This window comes from Salvelinus namaycush, chromosome 21 (genome assembly GCF_016432855.1).
Source record: "Salvelinus namaycush isolate Seneca chromosome 21, SaNama_1.0, whole genome shotgun sequence".
NCBI classification, from domain to species: Eukaryota; Metazoa; Chordata; class Actinopteri; order Salmoniformes; family Salmonidae; genus Salvelinus; species Salvelinus namaycush.
In genome coordinates, this window is record NC_052327.1 from 26,004,922 (window position 1) to 26,030,651 (window position 25,730).

Genomic DNA, 25,730 nt, shown 5'->3' on the forward strand with positions numbered 1-25,730 from the left:
ATGTTAACCTCTGCAGCGCTACAGAAGACAAACCACCACAATCTCAGAGCTCTGACTGAAGTCTGGTGACCTTTGACTGCATCCTGTGTATATGGAATGGGACCAGAGGTGCGTAAGGAGGGGATTCTTCAGATGAGTGGATGGAAATCTGAAGTTCACCCCATTTCCTACTGGTATAATTCCATCTCCATATGTGGTAGGTCAAATACTGTAAACATATGGTGATGGGTGGAGGACAGCAACAGCGGCAGGTAGCCTAGTGGTTAAGAGCATTGGGCCAATAACCAAAAGGTCACTGGTTTGATATCTCCGAGTTGACTTGGTGAACAATGATTGATTTGCCCTTGAGCAAGGCACTTAACCCTAATTGCTCCTGTAAGTCGTTCTGGATAAGTATGTCTGCTAAATTACAAAGAAATGACATCTGGAATGTTTTACTGTTCACATTTAACAGCATTGAGTTGGATAATTTGCTATGTGCTTCTGACCTCTTATTCAGCACAAAGCATGTTTTTACAGCGAATAATTTACATGACCAGCAGTGATCAGAGCTAGCTTATGGTCAATCAGGGCTGATATTTTTCAAACAGACATTAAAACCTCTTAACACCCAGGCAGTGGTAACCATGGGTCACAGTGGTCAGCCAGCCATATACCATCGTTTCCCCCTCCCTTTATTTACACAGTACAGGTACTGTATGTGCAACAAATATTTGCAGCCTGGTTCAGGCAGCTTTCAAATGTTTCAATGAAGTACTGAGAAACATACGTCATTCAAGCTGAACAGAACAGACAAGTTAGAAGTGACACACACTACAATACAAAACATGTCACTTAAACACATATAGAAGGACATTATTTGGTTTACCTGATTAAGACTCTCAATGCTGATGGCATAAATCTCTAAATAGCTGAAGGAGCTTTCCACCTGCAGGGAGAGACCAGACTGTGGACAACAGTGAAGCACTGATACAAACACAGAGAATGTATACTGACTCACACAGGTTAATACATGAAAGGGAAGGTGACGGGAAGAGAGAGAAAGAGAGGGGGGGTGAGTGGGAGAGACTGAGGTCCTGTTTGGGGGGGGGGGGGGGGTCCGGGAGCTACGGCTCCAATGAGAGTCAAAGTAAGATAAGAGTTCTCATTACTACGTCAGCTAACAGGGGAGAGTGGGGGAGGGAGGTCATTACGACTGAAACTTAAACAAAACATTTGCCTTCATGGGCCTCCAACCATGGTCACGGTACCTATAGCAAAGTACACAACTGACATAAGCATAAGTGAAGTCATGCCCACTTTCAGTCACATGAGATGACATTTTATTTGTGTTACTTCCCTTTTGTCCACGTGAGGCATTTCTGTTTTATAAGTATACAAACAACACAAACTGAGGCCAGCATAACTTGTTTCTACACTGTATAACAATTATTAGAATGTACTAATACAGGTCCCATCCTCTCTCTAATGCCTTGAGCCGCTCCATTTAACTCTCCCTCTCTATCTAGCGTGCCATGCTCCCTTCCTCCCCTCTCCCTCTCTATCTAGCGTGCCATGCTCCCTTCCTCCCCTCTCCCTCTCTATCTAGCGTGCCATGCTCCCTTCCTCCACTCTCCCTCTCTATCTAGCGTGCCATGCTCCCTTCCTCCACTCTCCCTCTCTATCTAGCGTGCCATGCTCCCTTCCTCCACTCTCCCTCTCTATCTAGTGTGCCATGCTCCCTTCCTCCACTCTCCCTCTCTATCTAGCGTGCCATGCTCCCTTCCTCCACTCTCCCTCTCTATCTAGCGTGCCATGCTCCCTTCCTCCACTCTCCCTCTCTATCTAGCGTGCCATGCTCCCTTCCTCCACTCTCCCTCTCTATCTAGCGTGCCATGCTCCCTTCCTCCACTCTCCCTCTCTATCTAGCGTGCCATGCTCCCTTCCTCCACTCTCCCTCTCGCGTGCCATGCTCCCTTCCTCCACTCTCCCTCTCGCGTGCCATGCTCCCTTCCTCCACTCTCCCTCTCGCGTGCCATGCTCCCTTCCTCCACTCTCCCTCTCTATCTAGCGTGCCATGCTCCCTTCCTCCACTCTCCCTCTCTATCTAGCGTGCCATGCTCCCTTCCTCCACTCTCCCTCTCTATCTAGCGTGCCATGCTCCCTTCCTCCACTCTCCCTCTCTATCTAGCGTGCCATGCTCCCTTCCTCCACTCTCCCTCTCTATCTAGCGTGCCATGCTCCCTTCCTCTGCTCGGTAAGTTAATACTCAACTTGACCTGCAGGTCTCCACTTTTATTTGGAGGTGTGTGCTGGGACTCAGTTGGCACTGGCTGGGTATTTCTTCTAAAGGGAGATACATACCTGACTTCCAGTATCCAAAGTCTATTTTTACAATCATTTCCTCATTCTTCTGTAAGCTCATATCAGACTGTAAATTAGTCCTGACTGACCATAACCAGACTCAAGCAATGGTGTTAACATGTAGTTGATTTATAGTTGGAGCAACTGTATTCAAGACATGAGTAAACACACAAACACTTACCCTGACAGGTTGCTTACTGAGGACAACATAAGATCTCCATAGAGTCATCACCTTGTTGAAAAGTGTAAACAAAAACAAACATGTCAGTAACCACTACAAGATCAAAGACTGTCTGTCTAGTGTGTGTGAGAGAGAGAGAATGGACTACATTGTATGTAGCTAACTGTATTGGAGGTTTATTCAAATTCTCCCCCATTCACATAGCAGTGTAGACTGCCAGCGGTCAGCTTGAGCTAGTCAGCTTAATAGCGCCACTTGCAGGTGGAACCTGGTAACTTCAGCCACATTACAAACAGATAAACTGTATTTCTCTAGGGGTGAACCCTCCTCCTGGAGACCCTTCGGTAGCATTTTGTTCCAGCCCAATATGCAAACACACCAGATTCCAGATAATCGGCTGCTGCTCTTTTGCACATTTAAACACACACAGCTAATATAGTTTAACCCTCTGTGGTCAACATAAACAAATGCCCACAGCGCCAAACAAGCCCCAGCCGATGCCAAGTAGCAGGGTTTTCTTAACCAGCACAGGTTAAACCACCCACCACAGTGATTTGTTGGACCCAGGGAACATGAGGTGCCTACTCACCAGAACCCTGCTCTCAGCCTTCCCCTTGGGTTGGTTTAGCTGCACCTGCCGCATGAGACAAATCTTCTGGGGCTTCAGCAGCTGAGTGATGTGCTCTTCTCAGGAGAGAATAGAGATGAATGAAAATAACAGGGACAGCGAGCCATTCATACAATAATGCAAATATTTCAGATTCAGCCTGGCATACAGACAGCTCTTTGCCAAAAGGATACAGGCACCGCCGTAACACAAATATATATTTTTGGGGGGGGCGGAGGAGAAAGGAGAAAAAAAATAGAGGCCATCTCAATCTTAAATGAACATACAAACAGGAATACATTGAGAAAGATAAGTGACAGGAAAAACAGTGGAGCTCCATACCTTGCAAGCTGTAAGAGATGTCAGTATTGCCAGCCATGATGTTGGGCCCAGCTCTTGTCAGTAGGGGTAAGAGAGAAAGAAGGAGAGAGAGCGTGGGAGTAGCAGCAGCGGAGGCAGCTCAGGCAGGTCTGGGAGGTACACACACACACACATCCTGCTGCTGTCAACCACACTCAGACTGAAACCATAGCAAGCTAGGAGCCCTGAGACAGGAAATGACAACCCTTTCAGTATCACCTTTGCTAAAGATCCTTACATGATCTGCTGCAATAACATAGTAATGTCAAAAGAACTTCAACAAAAAATACAAAGGAAAAAACAGGAGTAGGCCAATATCTTTTTATTAGCTGTACAGTAATACATTCCGCATACCAACAAACAGTATTCATGTTGGTTTTCAGATCATTGTCAAATTTACACAGTACAGCCAGGTACAAAAATGCATCAACCTAGAATTTTGAAGAGCTTGACAAAAGCAATTTAAATGCAATTTCATATAGAAGGAAGCTTCATGTTGTATCAGGTTCAAATGTTCTATGAAAGAAAGGACATTGTTCTCTGATACGACTAACAACCTTTATACAAAATACCTTTCCCTTATAGTTCTCTCCTCCCCTTTTTGAACCTCCTAATCAGAATTCCACAAGGCCCTCTGACCGCGTCTGTATACATCCCACAACAAAACAGCACCGTTAGGACAAAATGGTTTGAGAAATGAACAGTGAACTGGGAGAAACATTCTACTTCACAAGATTACCAAAGCCTTAATAATCATCTTTCATTTACAGTTAAGACCTGAAGCTAGTTCAATTGGACACCTCCCTCCTTTACATTTTCACACAGAACTTGATTAAAGCTTTCCAGAACATGGGCGCAATTTACATCACAATCTCTCTACCTTATCTTGAAAAGTAAAACAAGACGTACATGGTCATCTTTCAAAACCTCTAACAGTAGTCCATGCGGTCGAGATGTTAGGTAGGTTAAGAGTAAGTAAAGCTGCTATCTTCTGTACCTCCCAAAAAAAACACTAGATATTCAGGCTAAAAAGCTCAAAACAGGAAAGGTCATATCTCCAACATGATTTACAGAGTGGGCAAAGCATCCCACTTTAGAGATTAGAAATTCACATACAGCCTGTGTTCCAAACAGCTATGGTTAAGAGTTCCTTTCCCCCAGCATTAAAGTTCTTTAGATCACTAGAAAAAGATTAAAATATGTTTGTAATAAAACTAAAAAAGTATTTACAAGCAAAACCAGCCAAGATTACCATTTGTACAACATAACTGCAGTCTTAAAAACTTTGTGGGTGGATGCATGTCACTTTTCTGATTATAGTAGTTAATGTAAGCCTCTACAAACTCCATAATCTGTGACAAGTATAACAGTAAGTAAAATGTAATATGCAGTGAATAAAGTGTTAAAAAATGGAAGGACTTCCTTTGACAGCTAAAGTAATAGTTTTAGTCTACAGCAGAGGTCCTAGATAACAAGGCTGAAATTATTGGCACTCACTGTTGCCATGTCAAGCTCACAAACAGGTTAAGAAAATAGTTTATTAGTTGGAGGGAAAAACGGGGGGAGAAAAAAAAAAAAAAACCTGACCACTACAGAAAGTCCCAATGTCCACCATGTGTCGAACCTCAGCGACCATCCCTCCATGAAGGAATCCATTATTACACATTTCTCCAACATTCCTCCCAGAAAAAAATATCTACATTTCTACAGACCAAGCAGCTGGAATTTAAACTGTTACAGTGAATGCATGGAAGGAAGTGGATTTGAGAGTGATAAGAAAACACACCGATTTGTTTAAGACAAAAACCAAAAGTGTAAAGCGGAGTGGTTTGTAAGATGGCAGATTGTATGAAGAGGGTAGACTTGTTGAAGGGAAAGGTTGAGACAAGGGGATGTCTTTGAGCAGTCTGTGTGGGCTAGATCACCGGTCCATCATGCTGAGGATCATCTCAGGGGTGAGGTCTCCGTTGGGGGCAGCGTCTGCTACAGGCAGCTCCACCGTCTCCACCCCTGCCTCCTCTGGCTGCTCCACCACCACCTCTGGGGCAGCCTGTTCAACCTCTGGCTCCTTCTTCACTATGATGTTCTCTATAGCGCCGGTATTCTCATCCTCCACCTGAATGATGACTGCAGCTGAGGAGACAGATAACACCAGGTATTATAACTCGACATTAAAATGGTCAGTAAAGCATAAACTGGGCATAGATTTAGACCAGGGATGGGCAACTGGCAGCCCGCCCCCTTTTTGTAGGCCCGCAGATCAATTTAACCAAAATGTAAAAAAATACTAGGAACACCGTCCTTATATTATGTTGCACCCACTTCTGCCCTCAGAACAGCCTCAATTCATCATGGCATGGACTCTACAAAGTGTTGAAAGCGTTCCAAAGAGATACTGGCCCATGTGGACTCCAATGCTTTCCCACAGTTGTGTCATGTTGACTGGATGTCCTTTGGGGGGTGGCCTATTCTTGATACACATGGGAAACTTGAGAATCGCAGAGTTCAGATTTTATGTGGCCCCTACCCCCATCAAAGTTGCCATCCCTGATTTAAACATTGCATGATATTGGATCAGGGAGATTTAACTCACCTGCAGCAGCCTTGCCTTTGGGGGCAGCCTTGCTGGCTTTGGCGGGTGGGGAGGGTTTGGGGATGTTCTTGGGAGGTCTGCCGCGTTTCCTCTTGACAGGTGGCTCTACAGGAGCAGGAATAGGTTTGGTGGGTGGAGCCTGCTCCAACTCCATCTCCTCCTCTTCCTCCAGCAGTGCTGCTTCAGCCTCATCCTCTTCATCAATGTCATCCAGCTCAGGATCAGCATTGTCCTCTGGAGGTGGGAAGTTTAAGAGTCTAACACTGATCTCATTACATCCAAAGAGCAATAGTTTATAGGACACTACAATTAGCTATGTTTCAGTATAAGAAAGGGCCTCTCACCACTGTCGTCATCGTCATCATCATCATCATCGTCGTCCTTCCTTGAGCGCATCTTCCTCTTCCTCCCACCTCGTCCTCTCTTGGGTGGGGATCCGTTCTCTCCTTCACTAGGATCCCCGTTACAGTTCTCTGCATGTCTGGCCATGGTGTTCTGAGGAGAGATTTAAAAATAAAATATAAAAGTTTAACAGAAGGATAAAATTAAGGGCTATGCCCCAAAAAATGCATGTATTCTCACAATAAATGTGTGTTTGAGTGAGTGTCCACACCCTGCGGGTGAAGGCCTTGCCACACTTGGTGCACACAAAGGCGGTGGGCACAAAGTTGGGGTCATGGTAGCGCCGGAAGTGCATGTCCAGGAGCTGCTTCTGACGGAAGGTCTTCTCACACTGGCTACAGGCGTAAGGCTTCTCTCCTGTGTGGGTGCGCCTGTGCATCAGCATGTGGCGCTCCTAGTCAATGCAAGGACAGCAAGAAAAACATAAGGACAGAAAACTTTTACCAACTCCATCTCAAAACTATGCTGACTGTCCAGTATCCATAATGAGTGAACGTTTTTTATATTGAGGGACACCTGGAGGTAATGGCAATGAATTAAAATGGATGGTCATCCACCTGAAGAAAATATATATTTTTACCTGACCCTTCCAGAACGTTTTACTTCTTTTTTTTTTTACCTTCCCCCTCCAAAATGATCATTAAAACAAAATAGCAGGGAATATTGAATCCCTTTTTACTAGGCTATCAATGTTGCAGTCGTGATTTCTATCAAATCAATCCCTGGTTGAGAACCACTACTTTATTCATACCATATTCATATTATCCACTAGAGGGCAGCATTTACCACTAAAGGATGATAACTATAAATTACACATGACTTTAAACTGTTAGTGAGCATCCACACTAGAGGAAAGTTTGTTCTACAGTAGCCTACAACGGTCAATCAACTGATCAAAGCATCCTACTGCACGCTGTATATCCTACTGCACGCTGTATATCCTACTGCACGCCTATTATTAAGGAGGTAAAACAGACCATCCAGTGCGTGTTCATTGTCATAAACTAGGTTTCCATCCAACTGGCAACAGATTTTCATGCGAATATTCTCAAATCTGCATAAAAACAATATGCGCATTTTCCCAGAAGAGATGAGTTTGCAGATTAATTGTTGCAGATAAAAGGCTGTGCATGATGACGTAGTGCACATAAAAATATCTTACGCGGTTACATTTCCATTCCCATCCATAAAAAATACAAGTTAAATGAGTTTCCATTGCATTTTCAACTCTGATGGTTCTCACAAAAAAGAAATCCGTTATATAGTGATTGTGCCCACTCTGGTATTTTCACTTGCGTTCTAGCAAACAGTGTAGAGATACAGTACTGTATCCGCACGCTGTTGGCTAGAGCGCACCTATAGCCTACATGAGATTATTATGGACAAAAGAGCGAGATTATTTGTATTTGTCAAATGGCAGCCAAGCATCGATGATCATGTCACCAGAATAAGACCGTGGATATTTATTGAAAAGGAGCATCAAGCTCCTCACCTTGAACCTTCACCACCTGTGAAGTTCATCATAACTTTACATTTAATTTGTAGCCTAATAAACTGCATGTTTTCCCGACCAGTTGTAATAGGAGGACAACACGTCAACACGTAACTCCATGTTTACTTCGATATGATGGTTGTTATATCAATATTTGCGCATAAAAGCATTTCCACCGTCCATTTCTCACATAATGAATTTTTCCAACACAATAAGATCCTACCTTCTCTAGCGTCTTTTGTTTTGTCGACATTTGGGAAGTTTACCTATTTTCTTTTTCAATCAGCCCTGTCATGACAATTTTAATCTGCTAAATGTACTTCACTCTCATAAAAAGGTTGGATGAAAACCTGATTAGTGTGACAACTGAAAACAATACTTCAAATGTAGGCTACATGTAGCCTAATAAAAATATAAAATAGAAACAAATATTTAAATGTAGATTTTCAAACGCGTTTTACCTTGCGCATCTTTTACGTCATGTCATTGCTTGCCTCATTGCTCAAGTGGTTTGCAAGTGATTTCCATTGTTCTAATGGATGTCAATTCATTTGGATCTTCTTTTTCACTGTGCTCATCAAGGTCTGTCCTGTGCAACCATTTAAATACATCAGTGAAACAATGTTATAACTAGCCAGTGATAGATACTCTGTGCATCTTTCCCCGACATTTAATTTTACATTCAGCAATTAACAAGAGCAAGCCTGCTTCTCTCCAAGAAAAGTCTATTAGGCCTAGGATATATATATATATATATATATATATATAAATAATCTCCTACAGATTCTGTAGCCTATAGTTTATCCTGGGATTTCACGAAAAGAGGAATAGCGGAGAGTCTTGAGTCTGTAGCCTATAACGCGCAGGAATAGAGAGGGTAGAATTGTGTAGACGATTAGGCAACTCATTAGATAAATATTAGGGCTACAAATATTTACCTGTCAAAGTGCAAGGGGGAAAAAGTACAAAATGGTAGATACAGTAAGTTCAGATACACCTTAGCCAAATATATTTAAACTCAGTTTTTCATAATTCCTGACATTTAATCCTAGAAAAAATTCCCTGTCTTAGGTCAGTTAGGATCACCACTTTATTTTAAGAATGTGAAATGTCAGAATAATAGTAGAGAGAATGATTTATTTCAGCTTTCATTTCTTTCATCACATTCCCAGTAGGTCAGAAGTTTACATACACTCAATTAGTATTTGGTAGCATTGCCTTTAAATTGTTTAACTTGGGTCGAATGTGTCGGGTAGCCTTCCACAAGCTTCCCACAATAAGTTGGGTGAATTTTCCTCCTGACAAAGCTGGTGTAACCGAGTCAGGTTTGTAGGCCTCCTTGCTCACACACGCTTTTTCAGTTCTGCCCACAAATTTTCTATAGGATTGAGGTCAGGGCTTTGTGAAGGCCACTCCAATACCTTGACTTTGTTGTCCTTAAGCCATTTTGCCCCTGTCCATTTGGAAGACCGATTTGAGAACAAGCTTTCACTTCCTGACTGATGTCTTGAGATGTTGCTTCAATATATCCACATAATTTCCTTCCTCATGATACCATATGTTTTGTGAAGTGCACCAGTCCCTCCTGAAGCAAAGCATCCCGACAACATGATGCTGCCACCCCCGTGCTTCATGGTTGGGATGGTGTTCTTCGGCTTGGAAGCCTCCCCCTTTTTCCTCCTAACAATTCTATTTTTGTTTCATCAGACTAGAGGACATTTTAAAACAAGTTTTAATGACTCCAACCTAAGTGTATGTAAACTTCCGATTTCAACTGTATGTGCATTCCTCCAGGCTGCGCTCGGCAGCAGTCAGGCACGCAAAGCTCCACTATTGATTAGGCCTATGTTATTAGACAATAACATTGTTCTACCTAGGCTACAACAGTGCAATGAGGAAAATTATTATTGTTATCAAATGAGTACACAATTATGTTTGGAAAAATAACATTCCCATTGTAAGCTGCCTATTTCTCAGGTCCAGATGCTAGAATATGCATATAATTGACAGAGTAGGATAGAAAACACTCTAAAGTTTCCAAAACGGTCAAAATATTGTCTGTGAGAATAACAGATTCGAAAACCTGAGGAAATTCAACCCGGAAGTGACTCTTATTTAGAAAAATCCCTGTTCCATTGCCTGCCTTTCCTGCATTTAAAGGGATATCAACCAGATTCCTTTTCCTGTGGCTTCCTCAGGGTGTGAACAGTCTTTAGACATAGTTTCAAGCTTTTATTTTGAAAAATTAGCGAGATTTATCAAAACGCATCAGTGGATACACGGATGTCCCTCCATTAGTTGATGCGCTCGACACTGGTTGCTCGACATTTTCTTTCTCTCCAGTAATGAATAGTTTACAGTCCGGTTGAAATATTATCGTTTATTGATGTTAAAAACAACCTGAGGATTGATTATTTAAAACTTTTGACATGTTTCTACGAACTTTACGGATACTCTTTGGAATTTTCGTCAAGCCTTGATGACCTGTCTAAGGTCTAATAATCTTTATCAAACAAAAAGGAACATTTATTGTGTAACTGGGAGTCTCGTGAGTGCAACCATCTGAAGATCATCAAAGGTAAGCGATTCATTTTATTGCTTTTCTGGCTTTCGTGACCAATCTACACTGCTGCTAGGTGTTCTTAATGTTTTGCCTAGTGATCGACAAACTCACACAAACGCTTGGATTGCTTTCGCTGTAAAGCATATTTTCAAAATCTGACACGACAGGTGGATTAACAACAAGCTAAGCTGTGTTTTGCTATATTGCACTTGTGATTTCATGAATATACATATTAAAAAAAAAATAATAATAATAATAATTTTATTTATTTTTTATTTATTTGGCGCTCTGCAATTTAGCGGTTGTTGATGAAAATGATTCCGCTAAAGGGATCCGTGCGTCAAGAAGTTAAAATTCTAAATCAAATAGCTAAATGGTCCTTGGTATGACCTTCATAAAACAATTCCATATAGCTTAGTGCAATTTGACCCCCTTTTCGTGATAGACAATTGGTAGTTACGATCTTGTCTCATCGCTACAACTCCCCAACGGGCTCGGGAGATGCGAAGGTCGAGTCATGCGTCCTCCGAAACACGACCCGCCGAGCCGCGCTGCTTCTTAACACCTGCTCGCTTAACCCGGAAGCCAGACCCACCAATGTGTCAGAGGAAACACCATTCAACTGACGACTGAAGTCAGGTTGCAGGCACCCGGCCAGCTACAAGGAGTCGCTAGAGCATGATGAGCTAAGGAAAGCCCCCCGGCCAAACCATCGCCTAACCGCAGGACAATCTTCCATGCCACACAGCCTGGTCAATCAAGGTGTGGATGGAGGACCACCAGATCAAGACCCTGTCATGGCCAGCCCAATCTCCAGACCTGAACACCATTGAAAACCTCTGGAATGTGATCAAGAGGAAGATGGGTGGTCACAACCCATCAAACAAAGCCGAGCTGCTTGAATTTTTGCTGCCAGGAGTGGCATAAAGTCACCCAACATCAATGTGAAAGACTGGTGGACAGCATGCCAAAACGCATGAAAGCTGTGATTGAAAATCAGGGTTATTCCATCAAATATTGATTTCTGAACTCTTCCTAACTTAAAACATTAGTATTGTGTTTAAAAATGAATATGAACTTATTTTCTTTGCATTATTTGAGGTCTGACAACACTGCATCTTTGTTATTTTGACCAGTTGTCATTTCTGCAAATAAATGCTCTAAATGACAGTATTTTTATTTGGAATTTGGGAGAAATGTTGTCAGTAGTTTATAGAATAAAAAATGTTATTCTCATTTTACCCAAACACATACCTATAAATAGTAAAACCAGAGAAACTGATAATTTTGCAGTTGTCTCAATTTTTTTCCAGAGCTGTATATGGAGCACACAACAATCACAGCTCTGTAGATTTTGCCGTGAAGAGACAGAATCAATAGATAATTTATTCTGGTATTGCCCCTATGTAGCTTGTTTCTGGTCACAGGTTCAAGAATGGTAAAAAATAATAATAATATCACAACATGCACTTAAAATTAACCTTACAAATAACAGTTTTGGGCGATTTGGATAACCATAGTCAGTCAATAAACAATATAATAATATCCGTAGGAAAGGTTTTCATCTTTAGCTCACAATCTGTGGATAATATACGATTAGAAAGGTTCCAAAATGTTGTAAAACATCACAGCACAATTTAAATATACAGTGGGGCAAAAACGTATTTAGTCAGCCACCAATTGTGCAAGTTCTCCCACTTAAAAAGATGAGGCCTGTAATTTTCATCATAGGTACACTTCAACTATGACAGACAAAATGAGAAGGAAAAAAATCCAGAAAATCACATTGCAGGATTTTTTATGAATTTATTTGCAAATTATGGTGGAAAATAAGTATTTGGTCACCTACAAACAAGCAAGATTTCTGGCTCTCACAGACCTGTAACTTCTTCTTTAAGAGGCTCCTCTGTCCTCCACTCCTTACCTGTATTAATGGCACCTGTTTGAACTTGTTATCAGTATAAAATACACCTGTCCACAACCTCAAACTCCAAACTCCACTATGGCCAAGACCAAAGAGCTGTCAAAGGACACCAGAAACAAAATTGTAGACCTGCACCAGGCTGGGAAGACTGAATCTGCAATAGGTAAGCAGCTTGGTTTGAAGAAATCAACTGTGGGAGCAATTATTAGGAAATGGAAGACATACAAGACCACTGATAATCTCCCTCGATCTGGGGCTCCACGCAAGATCTCACCCCGTGGGGTCAAAATGATCACAAGAACGGTGAGCAAAAATCCCAGAACCACACGGGGGGACCTAGTGAATGACCTGCAGAGAGCTGGGACCAAAGTAACAAAGCCTACCATCAGTAACACACTACGCCGCCAGGGACTCAAATCCTGCAGTGCCAGACGTGTCCCCCTGCTTAAGCCACTACATGTCAAGGACCGTCTGAAGTTTGCTAGAGAGCATTTGGATGATCCAGAAGAAGATTGGGAGAATGTCATATGGTCAGATGAAACCAAAATAGAACTTTTTGGTAAAAACTCAACTCGTCGTGTTTGGAAGACAAAGAATGCTGAGTTGCATCCAAAGAACACCATACCTACTGTGAAGCATGTGGGTGGAAACATCATGCTTTGGGGCTGTTTTTCTGCAAAGGGACCAGGACGACTGATCCGTGTAAAGGAAAGAATGAATGGGGCCATGTATCGTGAGATTTTGAGTGAAAACCTCCTTCCATCAGCAAGGGCATTGAAGATGAAACGTGGCTGGGTCTTTCAGCATGACAATGATCCCAAACACACCGCCCGGGCAACGAAGGAGTGGCTTCGTAAGAAGCATTTCAAGGTCCTGGAGTGGCCTAGCCAGTCTCCAGATCTCAACCCCATAGAAAATCTTTGGAGGGAGTTGAAAGTCCGTGTTGCCCAGCAACAGCCCCAAAACATCACTGCTCTAGAGGAGATCTGCATGGAGGAATGGGCCAAATACCAGCAACAGTGTGTGAAAACCTTGTGAAGACTTACAGAAAACGTTTGACCTCTGTCATTGCCAACAAAGGGTATATAACAAAGTATTGAGATAAACTTTTGTTATTGACCAAATACTTATTTTCCACCATAATTTGCAAATAAATTCATTAAAAATCCTACAATGTGATTTTCTGGATTTTTTCCTCATTTTGTCTGTCATAGTTGAAGTGTACCTATGATGAAAATTACAGGCCTCTCATCTTTTTAAGTGGGAGAACTTGCACAATTGGTGGCTGACTAAATACTTTTTTGCCCCACTGTATATGGCACATGGAAACCAAACACGGGTGGTCTATAGTGAAAGAAGGGACGGGCTGAGTGGTGATTAAAGAGCTTACGTTTGGTAATGTATTACTGTTATGTGACTGCTTTAAATAAAAGTACCATGTATGTAAAACGTATATGTAGCAAAAAAGCTGTAAAAAACTAAGATATTTGTCCTCCGAAGAGGGGTGTGTGGGAGGGGTTAATAAAAATAAAATAAACCTTTTTTTTTTTTTTTTAAAGGACTGACGCCTCAACACTGCGATGCAGTGCCTTAGACTGCTGCGCCACTCGGGAGGCCCTACATGCATTACAATGCTGTAACAAAACGGGTTAGGCAGCCTTTTTGTAAATTTTTTCCTCTTTATGATGATCAGGACCTGTTAGTGGTAGTTTTGTGATAACGGCACTGTAATTTTAATTTAGTTGTTTTCTTAATATTAACAATTACATTTCATAAAAATTAAAAAAAGTTTAAACCAGGGGTTGGATCCAAAATTATTTTCCAACCGTGTCGTTCTAAACAGAACCATAATATTTTTGTTTCACTGTTCTGACCAGTAAAACTGGTTAGAACAAAAAAGTACAGTTTTTTATCATTTCTTTCTGTTCCTTTATAAAATTCATATATTTGTACATTTAGCTCGACATTATATTTCTTCACCAATCTTGCAGTGCGGATAGAGCAGCTTGCTATGGAGCAGGCAAGCTATAGTTCAGTGAGTTGTTTACATGCGTGATGGAAAGACAAGGCGTGAGGTTTGCAACAAATTTTACGGGTGGGGAAAAAGGGTGGAGGCAGCTTGGCTTAAAGCGCTGGGCATCTGGTGATGACATGCATTATCTGAATTAGGCCCACAGAATTATACCTACGGAGGGGCGGCTTAAATGGAGGAACTTTTAATGTCTGAACTTCAGAGTTGGCTTAACGTTGGACCAGAGAAACTAGCTAACAAGCTTACATGCGCACACACAGGCAAATATTTTCAGATGGCAGACAGACACTGGAAGAAGTTTCTGATTGAAAGGAGGGTTTTGCATAGGTGCTTTGTAGCATTTTTTTGTGGGACTGGAAAAACATGTCGGTAAAGCAAAAGGTTATTAACCGGTTCTAATGCGTTTAAAATAATGGTTATATTCAGGAAAAGTATTGATCACTTCCATTCCAGTTTTCGGGTTCTGTTCCCTGAACCGGTTCATACCCCTAACATTTACTCCAGTCTAGATTCTCTATCATCCCAGGTTAGAGACAGCAGGACCTCACCTGTCTGCAGCAGTAATCACACTGGTCACACTTGAAGCGTTTCTCGTTCTTGTGGGACTTCTGGTGCTGGATGAGTGCGTAGCGCTCGTGGAACACAGCATCGCAGTAACGACATTTCCTGCCCTGCTCAATGAACGAGTGCTGTTTTCGCAGGTGGACGCCTGGAGGGGGGGGGGGGGGGCAAAAAAAAGCTTATTGAGAGAGATGTCATCAATATAAACAAGTTCAGTCACAATTAGGGCTGTGGCAATCATGAAATTATCAGCCGGTGAATGTCAAGCAAATAACTGTCGGTCTCCCTGTAATTTACCGTTAATTAACAAACACATTTAGCATCTCCTGGCTTCCACACACAGCCTACAAGCCAATGATGCAGACAATTGGAACATATACATTTTTAAAAGTCCAATAAATCCATGTAATATAGCGTACACCACCACAATAAATCCATGTAATATAGCCTACACCATCACAATAAATCCATGTAATATAGCCTACACCACCACAATAAATCCATGTAATATAGCCTACACCATCACAATAAATCCATGTAATATAGCCTACACCACCACAATAAATCCATGTAATATAGCCTACACCACCACAATAAATCCATGTAATATAGCGTCCACCACCACAATAAATCCATGTAATATAGCCTACACCATCACAATAAATCCATGTAATATAGCCTACACCGTCACAATAAATCCATGAAATATAGCCTACACCGTCACAATAAATCCATGAAATATAGCCTACACCGTCACAATAAATCCATGAAATATAGCCTACACCTTCACAATAAATCCATGTAATATAGCCTACACCTTCACAATAAATCCATGAAATATAGCCTACACCTTCACAATAAATCCATGTAATATAGCCTACACCTTCACAATAAATCCATTATTTATTTTAGACAGGTCTGAAGAAACATGATATGAAGAAAATGTATTCCATTTCAGAAGAACAGAATACTCTGTCCTTATGTTAGGTACTGATCTGGCTATACCAAATGGCTGGGGGCTACACTAGTTCATTTAGCAGACGAGATTTGCTTAAAATTCTGTGGCATTATTTAATTGTAGGGTTGCAATGGGTCAGAATTTTCCAGGAAATAGTAGAAAATTTGGGAATTTTGCTTAAATTCATCAAAATACTTAGCTTATAACAGTGAACCTTTTTTGTGGGATACACATAAGGCAATTTTAGGTCCTGGGGCATATTTTGGCTAAACTATCCACAATTCAATGGAATTGCAACCCTTTGCATGCACAGTGCATTCTTCCATCACAGGTATGTTCAAATGCACTCTTCATCACATGTACAGCTGATTCTCAAGATCTTGCACACTAATGAGATGCTATTGAGCCCACACTACTACACTGTCTGAGCCAAGGACTACATGATTTCTGGTAGGTTTTGATTACAATACTGGGTGGGGTGAATATATTTTTTATGACATAGATGATTTTTTGTTAACTAGTAAATAGTAGCCTAAAGCAAATTTTGTTTAAATCATTTCTAACTTGTTAACAATTTCTGCTAGTTAGTTTTTGCTACCATGTGGGTTTTAGCTTGCTTGAGCCTGCTAACTGAGGAGTGTTAATTCACCTGTTTCCATACATGTTTAATTTTAAAACATTTATCTTACAAAGGAGTTGTTTAATCTAACTGCTTAACTATTTATCTGTACATGGAATTGTATTTGGGGTTTTGTACAATTTTCCCCCCTAATCTTTATAGGAAAATGCCACAGGCACTATCTGATGCGTGGAGACATTTCACTGCAGCTAACGTAGAAGGAAAAGCTGTGTCCATTTGCAAATACTGTGCCAAATCATATCTGAAGAATGCAACAAAGATGCAGAATCATCTGGTCAAGTGCATAAAGTTCCCTCAGCGCTCACAACAAGCAACCTCAAATAGAAGTAGAGGGACTTTTGTCAGAGGTAAAAATGATGAATCAGACACCTTATCGATAGCAACAGCTCATGGTTCTCCTGGAATCAGAAGTTTTTTTGACTCAATGGAGGAACGTAGTCAGAGAAATGCTGATGACTGTCTTGTTCGAGCTGTGTACGCAACTGGTTCACCTCTGACGCTCACAGGAAATGTGTATTGGAAGAGATTTCTGAATGTTATTCGCCAGCATACACTCCTCCAACCAGACATGCTTTATCTACTAATTTGCTGGATGTAGAGTTCAAGTGAAGGTCAAGCAAATCATAAAGAAAGCAGACTGTATTGCAATCATCTCTGATGGGTGGTCAAATGTTCGTGGGCAAGGAATAATTAACTACATCATCTCCACCCCTCAACCAGTATTCTACAAGAGGGCATACACAAGGGACAACAAACACACCAGTCTCTACATTACCGATGAGCTGAAGGCAGTCATCAATGACCTTGGACCACAGAAGATATTTGCACTAGTGACAGACAATGCTGCAAACATGAAGGCTGCTTGGTCTAAAGTGGAGGAGTCCTACCCTCACATCACACCCATTGGCTGTGCTGCTCATTGATGGAATCTGCTCCTCAAGGACATCATGCCACTGAAAACAATGGATACACTCTACAAGAGAGCCAAGGAAATGATTAGCTATGTAAAGCGTCATCAAGTTATAGCAGCAATCTACCTCACCAAGCAAAGTGAAAAGAATAAAAGCACCACATTGAAGCTGCCCAGCAACACCCGTTGAGGTGGTGTTGGCATCATGTTTGACAGTCTCCTGGAGAGGAAGGAGTCTCTCCAAGAAATGGCCATATCATAGTCTGCCGATATGGACAGCCCCATCAAGAGGATCCTCCTGGATGATGTATTTTGGGAGAGAGTGGTAAGCAGCCTGAAACCTATAGCAGTAGCCATTGCACAGATTGAGGGAGACAATGCCATCCTGTTCAGGCTCTGCTTGCAGATGTAAGAGAAGAAATCCGTACTGCCCTGCCCTCTTCACTGTTGCTCCAAGCAGAGGAAACTGCAGTTCTGAAATACTTTAAAAAGTGTGAAGACTTCTGCCTGAAGAGCATACACACCGCAGCAAACATGTTGGACCCTAAGTTTGCTGGCAAGAGCATCCTGTCTGGTGCAGAGATCAACAAGACTTATAGTATCATCATTACTGTGTCTCACCACCTTGGCCTGGATGAGGGCAAGGTTCTTGGCAGTCTGGCAAAGTACACTTCCAAGCAAGGGCTTTGGGATGGAGATGCAATATGGCAGTCGTGCCAACATATCTCATCCGCCACCGGGTGGAAGGGACTTTGTAGATCTGAGGCTCTTTCCCCTGTTGCCTCCATCATCCTCCAAATCCCACCAACATCAGCCGACTCAGAGCGCAACTGGTCCTTGTTAGGGAAGACACACACACATACCAAAGCACGCAACAGGCTGACTAATGGGGTGGCAGGTAGCCTCGTGGTTAGAGCGTTGGACTTGTAACCGAAAGGTTGCAAGATCGAATTCCCGAGCTGACAAGGTAAAAATCTGTCGTTCTGCGCCTGAACAAGGCAGTTAACCCAATGTTCCTAGGCCGTCATTGAAAATAAGAATTTGTTCTCAACTGACTTGCCTAGTTAAATAAAGGTAAAATGTAAAAAAAATAATAATAATAATTAACTACTAGGGTCGAAAAATTGGTGGCCATCTTGGCAAAGTTGAGGCTTTTTGAGCCTGACAACGAGCCATCCTCAACAAGGTTGGAAAGTGACAGTGAAGATGAGGCCTCAGAGTCTGATGTTCAAGAGGTGGACATTGAGGAGGTCCAGGGAGAAGACATGGAAGCCTGAGAAGAAGACAACCAAAGCTTGAGTTTTTAGACTATCATTTTACAGATGTATATTGAAAACATTTTTTGGGAGATGAGATGGATCATTGGGGATCATTCAATATTCCCTTTCTTTTGTTGTTCAGTGAAATCATCCCATGTGAAGAGTCAACTCATTTAATTAAAGTTCAATTCATGACTAAATTGTTTTATTTTTTGGGAGGATTTAATCATGTGCAATTATGTCTACTTATGATAAGGTAAAAGGTTTATGTTTCTGTCTCCATATGATATGGTAAATATATCCAATGCAAAAAACATCTACATTTAAAATGGTATTTCTATTAATTTGCATATATTCCCACAAAGTTTCCACCTCTGAATATTCCCCAAAATGTGCAACCCTATTTAATAGTATGAAGAATACAATTGAACAAAGCTGAATAAAATAGAAAGGATATTTTCTCCCAACGATTTAAGGGAGTGCGCACATGCGGCTATTCTGTGTTGAGCTGTTAACATAAAAATAGGTACTCCTATATGCTTAATTTAGAGTTATTAATGTAACTTGTTGTTCTACAAATGTCGGGCTATATGTTCACCCTGACTACACCGCTCGCGACGCATGCGCAAGCGTTGCAAAATACATTTAGAAATCTAAATTATTCAATTATTGCACCCACTGTTCGCGAGCGTCTGCATTGCAAAGGACTAAAATTGAAGTCAGTTCTATTTGTGACGCAGATTGCGCTGCAAGTCCTGCCTCTCCCATCTCCTCATTGGTTTATAAAAGCAAATACCCACGTGCCACCTCCTCATTGGTTATACCCACGTGGGTGATTGAAAGACAAACTGTGTTGTCAGTCATCGTGGTAATACTATGAAAATTTAGATGCCAATCACCATATAAGTTTAAAGAAGAAAAAGCCTGGAAGGAGGAGAGATGACTAGAAATGATTCGGTTGACCGTTTTATCGGTGGATTAATTGTCGGAGTTGAGAACCTTGTGCATTTCAGGCAAAATAACAACTCAATGTTTATATCCCAGGACAAATTAGCCTGCAACAGCAAGCTAGCTAAATAGGACAAATTAGCTAGCAAGTGCAAGCCAGATAGCTAAATTGCCATAAATGTTTCATGCTTTTCAACCAACCAAATGAATGTAATTGGTTCAGTTTGTTTTGATATTTTAACCTGCGTGTCGTGATCGCGTTTGGTGTAGGGGGACAAAATACATGTATGCACGATGGCGCACGCGCGCAGCCAGTTTGGGTTCCGTGTAAGGCTGCATGATGCAACTAATGATGATTAGAAAAAAGTTGCTTGAAAAGGTTGAGCTCTGCTTTGATTTTTGAGCAGGTTGTAAATACTCCATTAATCTCTCATTCATAATTTCACAAGCACTTGATAATGCCTCGAATTTTATGGCGGCACCCCCTTTGTGGCCATAATGCACCCTAAAAAAATCCAGGCCTTTTACGGCCAGTGGCCGTTGTGCCCTTGGCCCGGTGTGCTGTGCCCTTCACCCTGAATGCTGCGCTAAGCACCTCTCATTCACACGACTCCCCATCACGTTATCAGGTCTTTCTCACAGGCTACAAAGTGAAGACAGACATATCCTTATCCAATTCCGAGGTGCATATTGAAAATATTGGAAGAACTGTCCATATTTACTGTCAGCCAAAAGATGAGTAGACTTAACGAACAGCTAAAGCACTAGCCTATGTAAATCTACTACCCCCCATAGTACAAAAGTTTACCTATTCTATTCTGTGCAACAAATAAATATTCCAAACGTAGTCTGGGACAGTTGCGGAATGGAATAGATCCCAAATTAATACAACCACTAGCATAAAAAAAATCATTTTTTACATAATGTGGCTGAAGCAGCAGATCAGAATGTTTAGCTTAAAATTATTAGGTAAACTATTTGGTTACTTCTTCACATTATAAGCGCAGCAATGCGCACATGGCAGTAGGCGCGAATGTGCCATTAGCAGGAAAACACCATTCTGAAACGTGATCGCAAATGCAATTGTGCATGCAATACTTTAATTATAAAGGTGCATTTTTATGGTGAAAATGATCTTCCCCAAACTTGAAACTCACGGGCTGCTTATGTATGCCAGTTAGGCTCTACACACCTTGTAAAGTGGATTACTGTGCTTAATTTTAATAAGTAACTTGGCCATTTTAGTTGTGATACAAACCTTATCAAAACATATAGGCCTATGGGCTAGGCTACATGAGGTGTGCAACTATGATTCAAAAAAGTCGCAAAAAAACATTGTTTCTTATGCCAGGCATCACTCACAAGTGATAATATATAATTCACAAGTGATCGGCTAATACGGTCACCCATCAGACTATTCTTGATTTAATCTTAACTTTACATATACTAAATAATATAGGTGTGAAATTTGTTTTCGATTTAGAATGGACCATTGTCATGCACCTGAAACAAAACAGGTGCAGCATGAAAAAAATACATGTCATCTATGCATTTAAATAGCAAATAGGGGACGCTTTCCCCGTGGTTCATTTTCATGGCAGCCAGGTAGGCTATACTCCTGTTGTAAATATAAGCAATGTGCTGAATATTAGGAAAGTTGAGAAATAAATATAGTTAGGCCTAGCCTATAGAAAGCTGATGGGATCCTCCTCTTTTTTGTAGAGGCCATCACTGTTTTCTTGCGCAATTGCATAGCCTATAGAAATGTTGCGCAAAATTAGTTTATGGGCTCTCCTGAAGTGTTTGATTAGATTTTCAAAAACATTTGCATTGATGTCAGAGTAATTAGAGGGACAATAGAGTGCCAAGTACCAGGCAGTTAGCAAGTTTGGGAGGCTACTAATGACCATCAGCAGCAGAGCTTGGAGAAGCCTAATTACCGTGACTAAATGGTCATGTGGAATTTTACTGCCTTCATGACTCGTGACCGCCAGTACGGTCACCGCAACAGCCCTAGTCACAATTAAGTTTACGGTGGAGATTTCCAAATTATGCTATTAACATATTGGGATAATCAGGCCAAAAGTCAATGACTAGCTATCTAACCCAGGTCACTCTTTCGGGCGATGACTGTGTCACAGTGGGGGCAGTGGAACTTGGCCACGTTCTCTGTGTGCTTCTGCAGGATGTGCATCTTCATGGTTCCACTCTGAGTGAAACGGGCGTGGCAAATATAGCACTCGTATGGCTTCTCTCCTGGAAAACAAAACAGGAAAACATGAGTGCACAAGTTCAACAAATCAGGCCAGTCACTAATTGTGTTTACACAGTATCCCTGCGGCTGTGCCTCACCCGAGTGTGTCCTCATGTGTCTCTTCAGCTTGTAGGTGTCTCTGCTGGCGTAGCTGCACAGACTGCACTGGAACGGACGCTCCCCAGTGTGGGAACGGATGTGCCGCTTTAGCTTGCTCACCTCTACACTGGCATAGTCACACATGGAGCACTTGAAGGGTTTCTCATGAGTGTGCTTGTAGCGACGATGTCGGACCAGCTCTCCACTGGTCACAAAGGCCATGTCACAATCTTGACACTTGTGTGGTCTGGTACCTGTAAACAGAAATAGAGTTATAATGGTATCTAACATGGTAAAATGGACAGGAATATAGAATTGTCTGTCAATGTGACTATGATGTCACCATACCTGTGTGTGTGTTGAGGTGGTTCCTCAGCAGGGTAACGGTCCTGAAGGCCCTTCCACACAGATGGCACTTGTGGGGCCTCTCATCTGTGTGGCTTTTCATGTGTCGGTCCAGGTTGGAGCGGCGGGGACAGGTGTAGCTACACAGCTCACACTGGAATGTTTTCTTCACACCTGGAGCATACAAAGTCAGCACTTGCAGAGGCATTTAGCACCACAACTTGAGTTACAAAATTCCTCATAAACAAAGGACACAGAAAGAAGGGGTAATCTTACCCTTCTTCTTAATTTTGGTAGGTTTGGGGGGTTTCATGTTGCCCACCACCTTCTCTGCGTTGACCTCAGAGAGCATCCCTTCCTGCTGCTCCTCCTCAAAATCGTACACAGACACGTCCATGTTGTCTTTATCCCCCTCTGTGTTGTAGCGCAGATTGCTCTTTTTTGCCTTCTTGATGGTCTTCTTGGCTGGGGGCTGGTAGTCAGGGTCCTTGGCCCATTGTGGTTCTTCAGGCTGGGGCTCACAGTGCAGCTCCTCCTCCTCCTCCTCAGGCTGGACCTGCTGCTCCTCCTGGTGCTGGAGCTCACCCTGCTCCACTGTCTCCACCTCACCATTCGCACCAACCTTCACCACCTGAAGAAGCAGTAGTGTTTTTAATTTCTCTACAACTAGTACATTTAGATATGCACCTGTGGTACAAAACGTTGGTGTACACCCATAGGGAAATATGCTACCATTAGTTCTGAATTATGTCATATTTAGTCATGACGTGCAGTCTCTCTTACCTGGAATCCCTCTGGCAGGGGCAGGGTGTGGCAGATAACAGGGTTTCCGTCTTTGGGCATGGCCGTGGTGTCCACGAAGGTGCCCTGTAGCGCCTCTACAGTGGCCTGGGTGACAGGGACAGCAGAGACAGGGACCTGGACCAGCTGTAGCTCCCCGAGGCCTCCCAGCTGCTGCTCATCCATGTTGACAACCTGCAGAGTGATGATCTGGGTCTCATCCACCGTGGTGACCGTGGCCTCGTGGGCTGTAGCCACAGGGGCATCCATCACCTCAGTCTTCATCTGCATCAGGGCCGGGTCCAGGGAGTCCATTACCATCATCTCCACATTGACTCCCTCCACCAGCTGCTGGGTATCCAGACCAGCAACTCCCTCTGGCTGCTGGTCCATCACCCCCTCTGCTGCTTGCTGGAGCAGGTCTGCCACCACCTCCTCCCCCTCATAGGTGATGAAGTCCTTGGCCTCAACCACAACATCTGTTGGTCCTCCGTCCATTGGTAACACCTGAGAGAATCACCCCAAAACCAATCAACGCACAATCTAAAAATGCAATCTTAACACATAATCATTTATTAATAAATGTTGAAAGTGTACCAGGACGCATGGTCAATCTAGCAAGGCCTAACAGACTGAAAATGGCATACCGGTACTGTGTTCAGTTCAGGCAAGATCTCAAATATGATGCAACTTCCTCAGCTTTCTAAATTGTTACCTGCACTAGAAAGGAATACTTCATCTTTCTAGATCTGCTTGGCTTGCTCAATTTCTCACTCAACTCTCCTGACTGTTACCTGACACTCAACCTGTGGGGAAGACAAACAAGTTGAACATCTAAATAAACCTACTGCATGTATTGAATGCACAGACACATTCGTAGCTAGTTAAGCCAGTCTAGCAAATGTGGCTGACCTGGTATTATCAAAAACAACCTACGAGTATGATGTGACATTCATTCACAGTGAACATGGACAGCGCTTTGATAGTGGACATGAAGTCATATAGGTAGTCATGTTTTTGTACCGCTACCAGCCGGGTTGTAGAGGGAGCTCTACCCTGTTTTTATCCATTCTAGCTCGCTTACGTTAGTGCCGTTGTAGCTCAATGTAGGCTTTGAATCAGACAGCGGACACTGGATGGAAGACGAACTGCAGTGGGCTGGCAGGAGAGGCATTTAGAGCATTTTTTTTTGTTGATAAATCGCATTAATTTGAGGCCGGTGGGAGACGTCGTACTAGTGGAAACGCTCGTAAAAATGACTACCGGAGACATTTATGTTATGTATCTTCCTTGTTTGAATTCGGTCTGCGCAACAAGCCAGCTAACTTTTATATTGCTAGAGAAATAGCGTCTGCTAAAATGTGAAGCCTTTGCATCTAGGACCTTACCGTTTTAAAATGCTTGTTAGCTAACGCTAGAAGTTATAGTTAATGTGGTCATATTAAAACAGTTAACGTTAACTAGCTAATTGGAAAGTTATTTAACGTTAGTTTGATCATTGGACGGGGTTACTAACGTTAGCTTTTGCGAAGGCCGTTATCAAGGTGGGGCAATATTGACAGTAAATCGATCTTGTAAATTATAGCTAATTTCGATTGATAGCTTTACTAACTAACAAAACTAACGTTAGTGGCGTGGAAACCAACGTTGTGTAGATAGGGGTCTAACTAGTTAGATTATGCTTGTGCCATTTAGTAAATCCCGTGTATTGAACTACAATCTGGCGCGCGCTGACTTCATACGCAGCCGCGAGTTTCTATCTTGACACAGGGTAAAAGACGACACAAAGAAGAAAAATAAAATGGACGCCTGGCCTAAACACTAAACCAACACGTTGAAGTATTTAATGATCGATCCATGCCAAAGTGCAAACTAATATAGCTCTAAAAATACTCGTTAATGAGACATTTCGTTGAACTTCTGGGTTATAATGTTTTTTTTGCTAAATGTTCGATAACGATAGAGGGAGACAAACACCCCCCGTCTACCGCCTGGACCGGGAGCCCCATCGTGACACCTAGAGGCCGATTAAAGCTCCTGCAAAACTGCCCCCTTTTCTGGAAAGTACTGTTACTTTACCTGCTCTTCGTCGTTTAATTCCTCGCTGAATTCGACAGAAAGCCCAAAGTATGTTCTTCAATAAGACAGAGATGGCTGAGAATTACGCCCTTCTTCTCTTGCGGTTTTAATCCTCTCCCGCTTTTGCAGAGTGGGCTCCGCACAAAATGGCGGCCTTGTGAAAGTTAGTGCGCCTGTGCATTGAAGGGGGGCGGTGGCGAGAGGGTGGGTGTAAACTGTTCTAAACATTGAATTATGGGGATTGGCCATGTGGGGCGCTACTTTTGAAATACAGTACACCGTCATGAATATATCATTTATGAGGTTATTTGTCATAAATCTGATTGAATTTCTAACTTCATACGAATGTCAATGTCTGTTTTATGATCTTCACAGGCAGTTAAAAGCGGTTGTCACAGGC

General features: G+C 42.3%; 2 protein-coding genes across 3 annotated transcripts in view; both read right to left on the bottom strand.

Moving 5' to 3' along the window:
• Window positions 1-3,510, bottom strand: part of LOC120065830 (capping protein, Arp2/3 and myosin-I linker protein 3-like) — a 39,415-nt gene extending 35,905 nt beyond the window's left edge. The window contains exons 1-3 of the mRNA XM_039016877.1: window positions 3,474-3,510; window positions 3,070-3,208; window positions 869-1,076 (exon numbers count right to left, since the gene is read on the bottom strand). Of these exons, the coding sequence (XP_038872805.1) occupies window positions 869-1,076; window positions 3,070-3,208; window positions 3,474-3,510 (384 nt within the window). The remainder of the gene's footprint in view (window positions 1-868; window positions 1,077-3,069; window positions 3,209-3,473) is intronic.
• Window positions 3,511-3,797: 287 nt separating this feature from the next.
• Window positions 3,798-25,495, bottom strand: LOC120066247 (transcriptional repressor CTCF-like). 2 transcript variants are annotated; one of them, XM_039017488.1, is made up of 11 exons: window positions 25,331-25,495; window positions 23,255-23,758; window positions 22,748-23,102; window positions 22,475-22,645; window positions 22,126-22,380; window positions 21,880-22,029; window positions 15,046-15,206; window positions 6,698-6,880; window positions 6,429-6,579; window positions 6,085-6,318; window positions 3,798-5,624 (listed from the first exon to the last, which is right to left on the bottom strand). In XM_039017488.1, exons 2-11 carry the CDS (start codon window positions 23,747-23,749, stop codon window positions 5,413-5,415), a joined length of 2,367 nt encoding a protein of 788 aa, XP_038873416.1. In that variant the 5' UTR covers window positions 23,750-23,758; window positions 25,331-25,495; the 3' UTR covers window positions 3,798-5,412. The 2 variants fall into 2 exon arrangements, with proteins under 2 accessions (XP_038873416.1, XP_038873415.1); XM_039017487.1 differs by lacking the exon at window positions 25,331-25,495 and adding an exon at window positions 23,967-24,005.
• Window positions 25,496-25,730: the final 235 nt, after the last annotated feature.

Coding starts and splice junctions, on each gene's coding strand:
- LOC120066247 (XM_039017487.1), bottom strand. CDS start 23,990: ATGAAGTATTCCTTTCTAGTGCAG. Junction 23,103..23,254: donor CCCTGCCAGAGGGATTCCAG/GTAAGAGAGACT, acceptor CTGCTTCTTCAG/GTGGTGAAGGTTGGTGCGAA. Junction 6,881..15,045: donor GTGATTACTGCTGCAGACAG/GTGAGGTCCTGC, acceptor TGCATTGACTAG/GAGCGCCACATGCTGATGCA.